Here is a 16,852-nt window from a genome sequence, read left to right as displayed (position 1 = left end):
GAGTTAAGACTCCAGGGTAAGTGGGAGAATGGTTTTGTGAAGCAGAGAGAGACAAGTAGTGCTCTATTGGACAGAATCAGGACATAATGTAGAGAGAGCCTGAAATCTGACACACAGAGACGGTGTCGTCAGCATAGTTTGTCATTAAAGCTAAAGTCTAGTTGAAGTTCCCCTACAAGCTCACATACATAATGAGCATAAGCCCAGTGGTCTCATGATACCCCCCACAGGAGCGGAGCAGCTGTAACCGTAACAGGAATGTTCAGGGGTTCTTGGTTTTTCCTGGGTTTGCCCCATGACAATATCCCCGCATTTGAAGCAGCCTCGTGCTTGGTTGATGTCTTATGATGTGTTTGCTGTTTGATGGATTTTGATGGCATGAGCACATGACTGTCTGACCCAGAGGTTCTCAACCCAGTCCTTGGGACGCATCTAGCTAGTCTGATTTTCAGAATATCCACAGTAAATATGCACTCTCTCTAATGTATGCAAATCTCTCTCATGCACATTCATTGTGGAGAGCCTGAAAACCTGACTGGTTAAGGTGGGCTTGAGGACTTCATTGAGAACCCCTGTCCAATCACAATCTTTGTTTTTCTTTGTTTTTTGTTTTGTTTTGTTTTTTTAACCATTTTAGAAGATCATTTGGGAGGGCTTGTGGAAACTTTCTCAATGGTTTGCTCAAATAATGTGCAGTGGACCCCGGATAATTACTGACTAGTCCATGTAATGTGCATCATATATTTTCAGCATTAATTGTACTTTTCCTGTAACTTAATATATGTCATACAAAATCTTTGCAAATATAGGATAACTTTCTTGTGTGCCACAGATCACCAGCGCAGCGCCAAGCAGGCAGCTCGGGTAGAACAAAGAGATGAAGATTTTGAAGGGGCTCCGTGGAATTGTGATAGCTGCACGTTCCTGAATCACCCAGCAATGAACCGTTGTGAGGAGTGCGACATGCCGCGCTACACTTGAATCCATTGGACACATGCAGCTGTTGCAGGTTCAGTGCTTCCCTGGAAAGCCTGGGAGCGTCTCAGTCCATCCGCCTGTCAGACACAGGCCAGAAAACTCATTCTTGCTATTGGAAGTTCATGGTAAAGCTGCATCCACCTGTGCCACCATAGTAAATGTCTTATCTGAAGCTGGTCTGCCTGAGGACACACCAGAGCATAGCAGAAGTTCTTCAAAGCATGCATCTATGAAGGAGGGTAGCTGCAAATCCCAAGAGCTTTGTTTACCACTCTGCATCCCTTCATTATTCTTTTGTGGAGGGGGGTGTTTAGTGCTTTTTTTTTGTTTGTTTTGTTTAAACACAAAAAGACTTTTTCGGTCCTGGTGTGACCAGAGTAAAATATTACAGGTCTCTAGATGCTGTGAGGTTCCTGAATCAGTGGAAGGTCCTCCTTGTGCTTCCAAATGGGTCCTGCTGAACAGCGGCAGGGTAGGAGGTAGGGTCTGAAGGTGTGCAAGGCAACAGTAATATTTAGCAGAGTGCTAGGAAGTACAGGCAGGAAGACTGGTAGTGTTTGCTGCTTTTTATTCAGGGTAATTTCAGTTAACATGAAAAAAATGCTGTTTTTAAATTGTACTTGTTTTATGGCAAGCATTTAAGAATGAGCCTTATAACTTTTACTGAAAGTATAATCAGAAGAGATGTTAATGCCTCTTATACTGAATTTGCTGGTGAATGAGACCTTTACTGGCACAACACGTTTAACTGTTGCTGTATGCTAGTATTGTGCCCTTGTCTTTTTATACACGAACGAGCACTAAAAAGGGGCTTGTATGATCAGGAAGAGCACATGTTGAAGCCTATGCCAGGAAGCCTGATCAGGGTCGTGCTCCAAACCATGGCAGGCTGTGCGTGGAAGCTGAGGTGCGCTGGGTAGATGATGATGATGCAAAGGGGAATGGGGTAAAGATGCCTTGCGGAGCATCTGACAGATAAAGGTTAGTAAGCAACTTGTACACAAGGGCTTGACCAGTTGCACACTGTGGTTTTTTGTTTTTTTTTTTTGTTTGTTTTTTTCCTCTTGGATTGGATGTTGCCTCTAGAGAGGGAAGAATCTGAAAAATCTCTGCCATCTGAAACCCTTGCTGGTACTTTCCTGCTGTTTGATTCATTTCAGTGCTTTAGGCTGTGATAAAACACTCGTAGCTGTTGGGTTTGGGGGCGGCTGAATGATTATTGTGAGAAGACATGTTTTTGGCCGAAAGGACTTTTCTGTACTGGTTTGAAGCGGGTACAGCACATGAGTTTTACACTGTAGTCAAGTTACATTTTATTTCTAAGCCATTTATTTGCCAAGAGAGACCCATTCAGGTCTTGTGCATTGTGGTAGGTGAGGGTAGTCTCTGGAATCTAAAGCGGGTTAGTGATGGGTGGCTTTATGTGCATCTGACATTTGCTGCTCATTTGCCAACAGTGAAGATGTTATAAACTGATTTCACTTTTCCAGGTAGCCCTCTGCTATCAACCTTTAAAGGGGATTTCTGCTGTAAACCTCCCAGTTTGGCTTCTGGCTGTGCTAAGAGCTTAGCCATGGGAACAGCAGGCCAGACAAGAGATTTCAGTCTTTCTGATGAGCTACACTGAAGTCCTGATGCATTTCCTCTGCCTTACAGGCAGTGCAGAATCCCAGAGCTTTTCCTGAAGAAGAAAGGGAACATGTTGATGCTGGTCCCGCAACTGTTAATAAAATCTCATCAAACTGTGAAAAGCAGGAGCCTGAAGAATCTTATAAAAAACCAGAAGGGTTACCCAGACAAAAACCTGCAACTGAAATTGCCACCCCTTCCTCCTAGCCATGTAAAAAGAGAGCAGGTGGGGCTTAAGTTTAGTTGGGGAAACCTGGGTAAGTCTGGTTGGAAAAGTTACTCATGTAACTTTAGGGAAATATATTCAGTGCAGTCTTACGAGAGTAAAGTGCCACTGAAATTCTCACCTGAGTTTCCCAGGTAAATTCCCTCCCCTGCTGAATGTTTCTCTGTGGTTCTTGCTAGATGGATGGCAGCGTGGGTGCCAGGTGGGTGGCCCTGCTGTTACTTCAGCACTGTGACTGAAGTCTTGTATAATTTCAGACCTCTGGCCAAGCTGAGAGCCATCCTGGAGCTATTTTCTGCTGAACTGGTGTGAATACTGGTGCAGCTTCTACCAGTGAAAGATTTCCATTTTTTGCTGGAATTTTCTGATGGGCAGTCACTCTGGAGCAGAAAGGGTGGCATGACTTGTTGCAAAATAGTGGCAGATATGGCAGGCTTGTTGTAAGATGCTGTATTTTAAAACTGCATGAAGCCATTTAAATAACTGGGAACTGTAATAATTGCAAATGCATGATTTCTGGGGTCCTGGCCATAGCTTTCACAAGGTGATGGTAGTGGTGGGTAGGGACAGGAAGAATCATTTGTATTTACATGGAGCCTTTACTCTGAAGTGCATCTTAACATGCTTTACAAGTTAATACTTAAGTATACGTACAGCCAGCTCCAGGGTGGAAAGTCTGGCTACCAGTTTTGGTGCTTGATCAGTATGACAGCGTCCGTGGTGATGGTGAAACAATTACCCAGTTCTAATTGGGTAAACAGATGCAGGGAAGTGAAATGACTTGCCCAAGGTGTAATGCAGAATGGGATTTGAATGCTCTTCCCTAAAGGGAACACATGGTCTTCTGACAGTACTGCAGCCTTTCAGCTTCAACAGATTTGCTGTGCGCTGAAGGCTCAGCAGGGGGCAGCACACTGTAAGGATGGCTACCACTTGATTATTACCCTGCTTATCCCATTTGAAATGTTTCATGTGCCGTTAAAAAAAAAAAAAAAAAAAGTCTGTGTACATATACCCTCTGTTCGTATCTCATGCCTTACGTGGTGTTATGGGCCCACTTGCCAGTATTTTAAGGTATCTTTTCACTTAAAGTAGCAGGAATGTGTTCCTGAAGATATCCTTCCCTAAGCCTAAAGCAGTTTAACTTTTTAGATGTTTGGAACAAAAGTTGTGAGCCCTTTCTTAGGGTCACTCACCTTTCTCTTCTCCATTGTGTTGAGAAAATATTCTGCTTACTGCAGCAAAGAGAAGTCGTCTGACTCTCTCTCTTATTGATTTGCACAGCTGCTCAACCAAATTCATTGTGCAAAAGGGAATTATCTAAGCATCTTCAGAACCAAGGGTTTACCAGTAAATTAACAAAAATTAATTTGTTTGAGAGGAAAATGCCTTTTTTTTTTTTTTAAGAGCTAGTTTTTTTTTTCCTTTAATGTACATGTTGATTAAAAATGTGTTGGGCAGATGTACTGCTAGCAGTTATAAGGTGAGGAGGAACTCCTGCTGCTTCATATAATTCTCATGTTCTGGCATTAAAAGCAGCCTTGGCACAACTTGTGGCCACTCTGCTCTTTTCTTCCAAAAGGAAAACCAATCTGTGAAGCAGATATGCCTCCCCCAGTTCAGGGGATGCACACGGAGCAGGAGAGAGCCCCCTTCTTTTCAAAGTGCCTCCCCTCCAGAACCCTGAGTAAGCTGGAAAGAATTGGGCATGGGGCTTTTAAAGCATTTTTAAAGACCCTTTAATCTCTCTACCATTATTTAGCCATGAAGAAATTCCTGGGAAATAAGGTTAGAAAGTGAATTTGTGTTTTGCCCTTTAGTTCCTCCTTCCAGCTCAGTCAGAACCAGTAGTGGGATCCTGGCCCCATGAGCCTTCATTTCCAACCATTTGGGGATTTTTCTGGTCAATGCTGCTACAGCCCTGAGGCTGGGAGCTGTGCACCAGGGCTCTATCTGGAGCCCTGTATCTAGCATCAGGCTCCAGGTTTGGCCACCCCCCCCCCCCCCCCCCCCCAGTTGACTCTGGTTGCAGAAGACTTAATCTGTGGATCAAACTAGGGACCCTCTACATGGCAGTACGAAGCCTAGCTCAGAAACTGAATTTTAATAACCCTTTGCTTATAATACTCCATAAGATTTCAAGGGCTTTATTCAGTAAGACTTTTTTTTCCTAAGGAAGAAACATTTTCTGAATAAGGTGTGAAGTCTAGTATTATACAGTACAGGCTGTTAACAGCAACTCCACCCATGCTACTGCTCCTAGTCCTTAAATCTCCAAGAACCATTCCTGCCAAGAAAAGACCAGCCACTCGAAGAATAACCAAAAACCGGAGCTGATTTTGCCTGGCCTCCAAGAAGATCCAATGTGCTGAAAATCCCCAGTAGGCACTGAAATGTTGCACAGCCAGTACAATTAAGCCCAGTTGGTTTCCACTTCAGTTTGGAGTGCAAGCATTTTTTTTTTTTGTTCATTATCTTTCTTTTTTTTTTTTTTTTTTTAAGGTGGGTTGAAATGCTGCAACTGTGATCAATGAAACAATTCTGGGCGTTAGTGAAGCTTAGGTTTGTTAAGTATAAAGCATTTTCCCCATACACGCAAAATGGGAGAAACCCCTTAGTCCATCTGGCCCGTGATGTACTTGGTTCTGCTCTGTTCTTATTCGGGTGAAGGGTGCTGGAAGAGGAACTCTAAAGCTGTGTAATAAAATGTCTGTCTGTGTGTTTACTTGCTATAATAAGGAGTGTGTAAGAATTTTTTCAAGAGCTGGTCTCCGTTTCACTACTTACTTTTCAGATCATGATGTAATGTAACTATTTACTGTGAGCATCAAATCCTATTGGGATATTTCTCTTCTCTTCTGGCAATTTTTTTTTTGATGTATAAGATTGTATCTTAGGGAACCCACACAAGCTTGCACTCGAAAACTGAATGCAAAAATACATGTAGAGAAAACTAAAGAAAATGTAGGAGTGCTTAGTATCTTAGTGGAACTTTTCCCTTTTCCTTGCTGCAATCGACTGGGAATGTGAAGAGGCCAGTGGGCAAAATTATTGTTGTAGGTTTAATCACTGTTCAAATTTCATATGCTACCAAATTGCATTGAGTTTTAACGCTCAAGGATTCTCTTCACAACAGGCTCTTCATCCATTTTATGGGTTCTGCTTATTCTTTCCTTCTGACCAGGGTCATTAGAGAGAGCTGTATTGGGTCTGACTGGCGATGGCCACCCCACTTTCTGTGTCTTGAGAAAGGAATTTCACAGATTTTCTGGCCCCACATCTGATTGCTGGCAATAGGATGTGTCCACTTTGCCACCACCAAGGGGTTATTTCAGCTCTCACAACTTGCCATGGGATGTTCTCAGCTCAGTATTTATATCTGTATATATATTAAGTAAAGGAGGGGATTCTTTCAGCAGGTTTCTTGCCTGATTTGAATGAACAGGTCAAAGTTATAGAGTATAACAGAGCAATATATAAGTACTTTAATTTTGAAGAGATGTGTGGTTTTTGAACCTTTTTTTTTTTTTCCTTAATGGTGATGCCTGTTAATGAGTCTAAATGTTTTCTGCTGTGTGAAATCCCTGAAAACAGCACAAGTTAATGGCCTTGTATGAAAATAGTGTAAATACTGGTGTCTCCTTTTGTGTATGCTGTGAATAGAAACCCTTATAAAAATGAAGTTGTACAAAAGGCATCCAATGGTAATGCATGGTACCTCCAGAAAGTGGCTCACAGATTTCTGCAAAATGAATTAATAAACTTTGCAAAAACACCACACCCTGAATGTGTCATGAGTTCCACGAATCCTTTTATTTCTCAGCTACCTTGTGCGTGCTACATGCAAAATTGCTTCTTTGCTGCCAAGCTTTAGAGGCATGTAGTTATTTCCTTTTCCTCGGTCTTTCAGGAACAGAAATACACCATTCCCCTCTTACCTGTGATTACTGCAGCAGTTTTATATAGCAGCACTGGTTTCCAGCACTAGGCACCAAAGATTAGGAGAGTGAATAGCAAGCTAAAAGTTAAGTCCCTAAGTTTGGCTGAATTTAGGCCCCTAACTTGGCTCCTAAATTTGCCCTCTGCTTTTTTTTGAATATCTGTCTTTATGTGTGTGTGGGACCTCCTGTGCTGGGTCAGCCCAGCAGCTATCTGTTTCCATTTTAGTTCCAGCCCAGTAGGCTCCACATCTTTCTTCAGCTTGTGCTGCCAATTTCCTCCTGATCTCATCCAGAAATGTTAATTTCACCCTCTTTGTTACCTAGCCAAGTTTTCAGTTCTATCTAAAATTTTATTTTCTTCAAATTTCTGCCAACTTGAAACCCCCACACCTGCAGTAATCCTCCTGATTTTTTTTTTTTTTTTAATAGAAAATAAGGTGTTGATTAGATTTTCTCCTAGGGCAGCAGGATGTTAGTCCTCACACATGGGTGACGACATCAGATGGAGCTCACATGCCGCTAACCACGCATCCACACGGAATCCCCCTTCAGTCTCTTCCTTTCCACGAAGCTTTCACCTTGTGGTTGTGGAGCTTGCACTTTTCATTGGTTCTTTTTTTGCAGTTTTTCATCATTGGCGTTGCGTCTGGTCCCTCTCTGTTCTCGGTAAGTTTCTCGGGTTCTCTCAGTCAATCGCCGACAGTGTCTCCCCCAGGTGGCTGCCGGCCATTAACCGCGCGCCATATTCTTTTCACTATGGCATCGTCCGGTGATGCCCTCAATGCCCCTCGACTATGTGCATCATAGACCATCACAAGGTCTATGTCCTCTGCTTGGAGGCATCACACGATGTCTGTGGTTGCGATCTCTGTGTCCAGATGACCCTCAAGGGCCATCAGGCATGTTTGGACAAGATGGAGAAACTATTCAGCCCTAAACGTTCAGATCCATTGTTGGCATCAGGGACTTCTACCCTGCTTGGAAAGGAAGTCCCGGCCTCTACCCCCTCAGGGTCACCTTCGCTGCCACTCCTCAGTCCCAAGGTAGGCATGGGGACCAGGCACGGTCGATCCATCGCCATCGGTCCCAAGTAGGGACTAGGGTGAGCATTGGGAGAAGTCGAGGAAACATCGTCACCGTTCATCTTCCTCCAAGTCAAACTATGGGCAGGCATTGACCACATCAGTGCCTCCCCTGAAGTGGTCTCATGCAGTGAAAGCCGACTTCCTTTGGTCCTTCCGAGGACTGTCAGCCTCCACTGGTGCCGGTGGAGAGTTCGGCGTCTCCCCGTGACTCAGCAGATGCTCTGATTCTACTGCTGCCTCCTCCTTAAGCCATTTTATCCTCAGCAACTTTTGGGGAGGAGTTGGAGAGGCATGTGTGGTTCATCGGCCGGGCCCTGCAGAGCATCGAGCCTCTGGTTCCACTAGGACCTCTCCTGGAGCAGCTGGATATGCTGCTAGGTATTTTGCCAATGCAGCCAGCTCCGATGCCCCCAAGCCCCTCCACAGCCAAAGGGGGCATTGCTGCTGCCATACCGGTGAGCGATTTCTCGGACAAGGACAGGCCATCGAGATCAGCAATGCCCCGCTTTCACACGGCGCCCCACCACCCTCTGGCTTTCCCAGGGCCATCGGGACAGAGGCCCTCTGTACTGTCTGTGCCCCCGGTGTTACCGAAGCCAATGGATCCATCGGGGCTTTTATACGACCCCGAACCCTTCCGGTGCCCTCAGTTCTGTCAGTGCCTGCTTGGCCCCCTGGCTCGACGCTTATGGTGCAGTTGGGTGTACGGTCCCCCACATCTCCGGACATGCAAAGTGAGGGGGAGGCCCCTCATTATCCCTAGGATGGGGAGGCACCTGTTTCCTCCATGAGGAATCTGCGGATTTGCCCTCGGAGCCCTCTCCACTGGAAGAGTGACTGAAATCCCCCTGGAAGATCTCTCCTTCACTGGGTTCATTAAAGCCATGGTGGAGTCTGTGCCTTTCCAGCTGTTGACAGAGCAGGACTCTCAGCACAATATGCTGGCGATCTTGCAATTCCTAGATGCCCCAAAGGAGGTGGTGGTTGTCTCAGTTAATAAGATCCCTAAGGACTCTGGGAACACCCCATATCTGTTACTCTGGTGAACCACAAAATGGATGCAATTTATCTGGTCCAGCCTACCACCAGGTTTGAACACAGACAGCTCCCCCAAAAGTCGGTGGTGGTGGAATCGGCCTTGAAAAAGGCGAAGAGGCTTTGCACTCATGCTCTCGGATGCCAGGTGTTTCAAGGCACTATGTTAGTGGCCAGGATCACTTGTTACCAGCTCTACATGGGTTAGTACTCCAGGAACCTCTGGAAACAGGCCCAGGAGTTTGGGGAACATCTCCCTCACCAAGTTCAGGAGGAATTTCAGAGGGTAGTGCAGCAGGACCTTGAGTGTAATAAACACGAGGTCCACTCTGTGTACGCATATTTGAGACAGCCATGAGAATTACTGCAGCGGGCACTGGGGCTTGCCATATAGCTTGGCTGTGCACCTCTGATCTGCACCCAGAGGTCCAGGACCGCCTGGCAGATTTGCCTTGTATGGGTGAAAACCTGTTCAGAGACAGGATTAAAGAGGCGGTGGTGCAACTGAAGGACTATCATGAGACCCTCCAACAGTTGTCAGCCAGTACTTCGGACACCCAGACTCCCAAGAAGCCCCCTAGGCAGTATCTGAGGCAGCCAGTGTGGCCTCAATGGCCTCCGGCAAGACTGAGAACGCAGCAACCTCGTACACCCCGTCCAGCCCCGCCGCAGAACCCCGTTGCGGGATTTTGACTGGCAGCTAGGGAGCGTGAGCTAGCCTCCCCTGCCCCATTGTGTCGACTCCCCAGTGAGGGGTTGTCTGTAGTTCTTTGCAGATCGATGCACTTCAGTTACATCGGACCTTTGAGTCCTATCCATCATGCGCTAGGGTACAGACTACATTTCCAAAGAGTTCCACCCTGTTCTCCTCTGTGTCCATAGTGGAAAGCAGTAGGGAACCTGCAGATACTTCGAGTAGAGCTCTCCACCTATTATTAATGGTTCAGGCAGTTGAACCAGTCCCACCAAGCCAGCGGGGCAACAGGTTCTACTCCAGGTATTTCCTGATTCCCAAGAAAATTGGTGGCCTTTGGCCCATTCTGGATCTGAGGGCTTTGAACAGGTTTCTGGCCAGAGAAAAGTTCAAAATGGTCTCATTGGTCACCTTGATCCCTCTCCTCAGGGCGAGAGACTGGCTCTGCTCCCTCGATCTCAGACGCCTATGCCCATATCCCCATTTCTCCAGCAGATCGGCAGTACTTGCGATTCCTGGTGGAAGGAAAGCACTGTTGGTACCTGGTGCTGCCCTTCGGTCTTTTTTCCGCACCCCGTGTTTTCACAAAATGCCTAGCAGTAGTAGAGGCCTATCTTCGGGGGCAGGGGGTTCATGTCTTCCCTTATCTCGACGATTGGTTTATCAAGAGTTACTCCAGACAGGAGGCACAGAGTGCCTTGTGAGTCACAATCCAAGTATTGGAAAATCTGGGGTTTCTGATCAACTATCTGAAATCCCATCTCCAGTTGTCTTTACAACTGGACTTCATTGAGGCCCGGCTGGACACCGTCCAGAAGAAGGCTTTTCTACCTCAAGACAAGGCGGAGACCCTTGTTACTCTTGCACAGCTAGTCTCCAGTTGCTCCTATGTCTCAGCACACCAGTTTCTCTGGCTGCTGGGTGATATGGCGGCAACTGTGCACATTACACCTTTTGCGCAACTTCACTTGCGCAGAGCCCAGTGGATGTTGCACTCCCTAGTGATGTCAAGCGACCGAGGATTTTTGGGCTTGAGTCCTGATCACCACTTCTCTTCGGCAATCCCTTGTGTGGTGGGCAACCACATCCAACCTGGAAAATGGAATGCCATGCTGGAGCCCGCAGCCCCCAACCCCCAATTGTCCTCACCATGGATATGTCCAACATGGCTTGGGGGGCCCATGTTGCAGGCCTCCACATTCAGGATCTTTGGTCCATGCAGGAGGCTCAGTCCCAGATCAACTTCCTGGAATTATGGACGATCTGGTACACCCTGCAGGTATTCAGAGAGCAACTGATCAACAAAGTGGTCCTCAGTCAGACTGACAATCAGGTGCCTATGTGATATCTGAATAAGCAGGGAGAACAGGGTCATATGCCATCTGTCAAGAGGCAGTCCAGATCAGGTCGTGGGCCATCTCCCCGGGATGGAAAGCATTCTTGCGGACTCCCTGAGCCAGGCCTTCCGACCTCATGTGTGGTTTCTCAATCAAGAGGTAACAGACCACATCTTTCACTTGTGGGGGGGACCCTGGACATGGACTACTTTGCTTCCCTGGAGAACAAGAAAGTAGACCGCTTCTGCTCTCAGGGTTGGACGAGCAAGGGATCGAGGTCACTGTGGCACCGGGCTTCTATATGCTTACCCTCCCCTTCTGCTCATCTCAAACACTCCAAAAGCTCCAACAGGACTGGGGTACCATGATCCTGATCACACCCTTTTGGCCTTGCCAGGACTGGTTCCCACTTCTACTGGAGCTGGCCTCGTGCCCCCTGATCCAGTTGGGGACTGCTCCAGATCTAATCTCTCAGGACAAGGGCGGGCTCCGCCATCCCAACCTCCAAGCCCTGTTCATGGCTTGGATGTTGACTGGATGACTGTCCAGGCTCTGGGCCTTTCGGAGGGTGTATCGTGCATCTTGTTGGAGTCCAGAAAACCTTCCACGAGAAAATCCTACAACCTCAAGTGGAAGCGTTTTTTGGCTTGGTGTGTGGAACACAATCTGGATCCCTTCTCTTGCTCCCTGCTGAAACATTTGGACTACCTGTTGCACCTCTCCGAATCTGGTCTGCAGACCACGTCTGTGAGAGTTCACTTTAGTGCCATCGGGGCATACCATCAGGGTAAGGATAGTGCTTCCATTTACACACACCCCCTTGTGGGGTGGTTACAACTTAAGCCCCCCACATGGCCAACAGCAGTCTCTTGAGACCTCAACATCATCCTGTCTCAGTTCATGAAGGCTCCACTTGAGCTTTTGCGGTCCTATGACCTGAAGTACTTATCCTGGAAGGTCAGCTTCTTGACTGCAGTTACTTCAGCGTGCAGGGTGAGTGAGCTACAGGCTCTGGTGTTGTACTGCCCTTATATAAAATTCTGTCATAAGGTGGTCCTGCTTATGAACCCGAAGTTCCTCTCTAAGGTGCTCACGGAGTTCCTTCTCAATCAGTCCATTGTGTTGCCTTCCTTTTTTCCAAACCGCATGCTCAGCAGGATGAACGGGCTCTGAACACTTGGGATTGTAAACGGGCTCTGGCCTTTTACTTGGAATTGACGATGCCTCACTGCCTATCCACTCAGTTGTTTATCTTCGACAAAAACAGATTAGGGGTCACTGTGTCTAAGCAGACATTCCATTGGCTTAAGAACTGTATTTCCTTCTGCTACGCTGAGGCAGGCTTACGCCTTGAAGGTCACATCAAGGCTCATTCTGTGTGAGCCATGTTAGTCTCAGTGGCTCACTTGCATGCAGTCCCCATTGACGAGATTTGCAGAGCAGCGACCTGGAGTTCCCTCCACACATTCGCCTCACATTATTGCCTGGATAAGGATGGCTGGCGGGACAATCATGTCCAACAGTCCGTCCTCCATAATCTTTCAGCTATGAAAACCCAACTCTCTCTCCGTGGGCCCTGTCCTTGGGTGTAGGCTTGCTTCTCTGGTTGTTGCAGCTCTAGTTGTTGTGCATGTTGGCACCTGTTCTCTGCTGCACACGGGAGCGGCCTGGAGCTACATAATCACCCATGTGTGAGGACTACCATCCTGCTTATCCTTGGAGAAAGCAGAGTTGCTTACCCTCTAACAGGTGTTCTCCAAGGACAGCAGGATGTTAGTCTCATGAAACCCACCTGCCACCCTGCAGAGTTGGGTTTGTCTCAGTTTATTTTATTAGCAAACTCTATTATAAGACTGAAGCAAGACCCCATGTGGATGCATGGTTAGTGGCATGCCGGCCATCTGATGTCACCCATGTGTGGGGACTAACATCCTGCTGTCCTTGGAGAACACCTGTTACAGGTAAGCAACTCTGCTTTCTCTCGTGGGTTTCTTGTTATCTTTTTTTGTTTTGCTTTTTTAAATTAACCTTTCATATCAGCTGTGGGTTTTTTTGTTTTACAATGTCAAACAAGCAGTCCAGCAGCTGCAAATTATTTCCCATATTCACATCATAAATATCTATCAATGACCATTACAAAGTATGCTATATTTGCCTTGGGCAGTATCATAATTCCAATAGCTGTGAAATCTGTTCAAGCATGTCCTCCAAAGCAGTTTTATCCCGGAAGGGCAACTTCAGCAAGAAAGGCATGGCATCCAAGACTCCAAGAAGCTCATTTTGAAGGCATGGCCTGGGAAGCTAACCATGGTGGTTCCACGGATATTGAAGCAGGTATGCTTGAAGCTTAGCTTAGCTTGGCCTTATGCACTGAAGCCATTCTGTACCAGTTTTCCCAAGCCCATCCTGCTGCTTTAGAGTGGCCCCTTGATATAGCCATCCTGGATGTACAGTCTTATGAGGTCTGCCTCATCATTGCCCACCTACATTGTCAAAGAGTTGACTTACTCAACATGTTTGGCATTGAAGTTCAAGCATCAAGTCCCTTGACGTCAGTTGAGTGGCTGCCTAGCTGATGATGCTCCCTTGCCAAACCAGGCCTCTTTGTTTTTTTCCTATAGTGTCACCTTGCCATCCTCTGCAGAAATGTTTTACCTGGCAGGAACATCACAAGGGGATAGGGTTGTATACCAGTTTGGAAGATGCTGCACATTGAAGGCACTGGCTATGTTAAAGGACATCATGGTTTTAACCCAGCTGAATGCTTGTGAGCTGAAGTGCATGACCTGGAAGGATGCATTTGGGATGGCAATCATGTCAACTTACAAAATCATTGAGCTCCAGGCCTTTGTTGCCTTATCTACTTTATACTGTTGGAAACAGGATGCTGGGCTTGATGGACCCTTGGTCTGACCCAGCATGGCAATTTCTTATGTTCTTATGTTCTTAATGTGTTTATCATCTTCCTCAAGAGAAGCAAAACAAATATTACACCCTTCTGAATAAGGGTGAAAAAGGTAAGAATCTAATTTGAATGAACTGTAGTTATTTAAAAAATAGTAGTAGAAGTTCTTGAGACACACTCCCAGATCTTCATGCATATGAGTTCCAGGTATTCAGGAGGAAGTGCTAGCTAATGTGCATTGCAGTGTGAACAGTTGTTATGGAACTAAGATCAAGGAAATGGTGGATGTCCAGGTTTCAGACACCAGTGATGCTTCCAGCGTCCCTATTGCCTGAGACAACAGGGCTGAAGACCTCAATTCTTATGAACCCAAATCCCCTACTGTCTTTTGATGGAAATGGTTCAGGGATCTGCCTGGAGCTGGGGGGGGTAGCCAGTGTTCATTCTCTGTTCTAGAAGACATGCCTAGAAGGGAGACAGGTTTTTCAGTAGAGTCTTCCAGATCATAAAGGATGGTTACAGATTACTTTTAATGGCAATCCATCCAAATCACTCTCCTATTGTTCAAAATCCGGAGCCCTTCAACTCAGAAATTCTCCCTCTTGCTGATTAAAGTGGTTGAACCTGTTGCACTGTAGGAGAAAGGATGGGGTTTTTACTCCAGGTACTTTTGTTCTCCAAAAAGGCTGGATAATTCAGGTTCATGCTGGACCTAAGGGCCTTGCACAAAGTCCTAAAAAGGGAAAAGATCAAAAGACCAATTAACTCCATTTTTTGGGGATGTGAAGACATGTATAGATTAGAACCCAGAACACATACAAGGACCATGACCAGCTATTAAGCCCAGTCCATACCCAGTGTGGGAATCCAAGCCATAGGGCATTTCCTAGAGAAGAATAAAAGCCCAGACTCAGGGAAGAGGAAGCTCCAAGAATTATGCCAGAACCCTGCATGTTTGAATATTTGATTTTTGATGTAGTACTGCTGAGGTTATTAGACTTTGCTTTCTGTTTCTATAAAGGATGTCTCTCTGTTGAAAACTGGAGTCAGCTACTTTTTCTATCCTCCATGCCTCCCTGAAGCTGAGGACCACTCCATGCCATTACATAGGCCAGGTCTTCTGTATGTGTGTCCTCTAATACTTCTAGTAGTAAATGATGTAATAAAATTCAGACAGTGCCATGGCTTTTTTTTTTTTTTTAATTTTAAGCTTAGAGTTTGTCTCCAATTCTGCAGGAACTGTTCCTCAGAAAAAATCTAAGGTTAAGGTTTTCCCTAATCCTAATTACATTAAAACCAGTGTTTGTTCCACCTCATTATGCAGTTCATAACTCTCATGGCCTGGCTGTTGATGGGAATGTTATGTAATCACGTGTTCATTTTTTTTTGTGTGTTTGTTTTTGTTTTTTTAATGAGGTGTCTCAAGTTGTCCTGCTTCCTAAAAAGGAACTTATTAGAACAGTGCTTCTTAAATGAATCCTCAAGTAACCCTGAGCCAGTCTAGATTTCAGGATTTCCACAATGAGTAGGCATGTGATAGCACATACAATTCTATCTCCATTATATGTCTTGTATATTCATTGAGGCTATTCTGAAAAACAGACTGGGTAGGAGGTATTTGAAGACCAAGGTCAGAATCTGTGCATTAGGAGGTCTAAAGTTTTCAACCAGAGAAGGTAGTCCATCAGGTATGAGAGCAGGGACATAGCTTTTTTTTTTTTGTTGTCTTACAGAAAAACTGCTTGAGTACCATCCACATGTCAGCATAAAGACTCAAAGCCAGCTGTTAAGACACCTCAGTGTGCATTTGCCCATTATGAAACACCATTTCTATATAGCTTTTAGTTGCAAGATTGTGAGGTTTGCTTCACATTGAAGGCACTGGCTATGTTAAAGGACATCATGGTTTTAACCCAGCTGAATGCTTGTGAGCTGAAGTGCATGACCTGGAAGGATGCATTTGGGATGGCAATCATGTCAACTTACAAAATCATTGAGCTCCAGGCCTTTGTTGCCTTATCTACTTTATACTAAATTTCACTATAATTTGCATTGCTTTACATGCAGCCCAAGTTTCTCCTTAGTTACTAATCCATTAAATATTTTCCTTAGGCAACATGCCTATAAGGGTGAAGCGGTTGTACATATTTTGGATTGCAAGAGAGCTGCTACCTTCAGTCTGGAGCAGTCTCAATTCCTTAGAAAATCCACCCAGCTTTTTGTTTCTTTTGACCTTGAATAGACCTGCCAATGCAGTGACCAAATGTCATATCCAGTTGGATAGCAGAGTGCATCTCCTTCTATTATGTCCAACCAGGAATAACATTAAAAGGGCATGCCAAGGCCCACCATGTTAGAGCTGTGTGATGTGTGTGGCCAGTCTTTACCTCCCTGCAGAAGATTTGCTAGGCTGCAACATGGAGTTTAATCCACATAATTCACATCATGTTATTCTCTAGACAGGGCCTCCTGTCACAATAGCAGGTTTGGACTGTCAGTCCTCCAAGGCCTTTGAGGGTGAAGCTCAACTCTCTTCCTCCAAGGGCATAGTTTGTTTCATGGAGAAAATAAGATTTAGCTGATAATTTCCTTTCCTTTACTTCTGCTACACCAGTCAAGAATGTGTGGGTTTAGTCTCCCCATCCAGTAGTTGAAGGCAGAGATTTATTTTTTGTTTTTATCATCACTACCTCTATGTATGTCATGTATGAAACCAGATACAGCCAGTGTACTATTGTCAAAGCTAAATTTAAATTATAACTGGCAAACAGCACAAAAATGTAATAACTGAAATTTAAAATCTTGACCTAATCTCAACAAAAAAAAAAAAAAAACCACACAAATGTAATATCTACTTTCTTTGAGTTAAATTATCAACTTCCACAATGAGAGAAGCACTTTAACTATGAAATCTAGTCTTAAAAATCCTTGGAGGAATGAAAAATCTCCTCAAACCATTTTCTCCTTTTATTAATTTTTTTTCTTTTCTTTTTAAAATTTATAAACATTTACTCAATCAGAT

General features: G+C 45.3%; 1 protein-coding gene across 2 annotated transcripts in view; it reads left to right on the top strand.

The window, feature by feature from the left end:
- The window catches only part of TAB3 (TGF-beta activated kinase 1 (MAP3K7) binding protein 3), a 106,691-nt gene extending 100,083 nt beyond the window's left edge, over positions 1 to 6,608 (top strand). For both annotated transcript variants that reach the window (XM_029603095.1, XM_029603094.1), the window contains exon 7: positions 833 to 6,608. In XM_029603095.1, coding sequence (XP_029458955.1) covers positions 833 to 981 — 149 coding nt within the window. In that variant the 3' untranslated portion in view covers positions 982 to 6,608. The remainder of the gene's footprint in view (positions 1 to 832) is intronic.
- Positions 6,609 to 16,852: the final 10,244 nt, after the last annotated feature.

This window comes from Rhinatrema bivittatum, chromosome 5 (assembly GCF_901001135.1).
Source record: "Rhinatrema bivittatum chromosome 5, aRhiBiv1.1, whole genome shotgun sequence".
Lineage (NCBI taxonomy): Eukaryota > Metazoa > Chordata > Amphibia > Gymnophiona > Rhinatrematidae > Rhinatrema > Rhinatrema bivittatum.
This window is presented reverse-complemented; position numbering and strand designations above follow the sequence as displayed.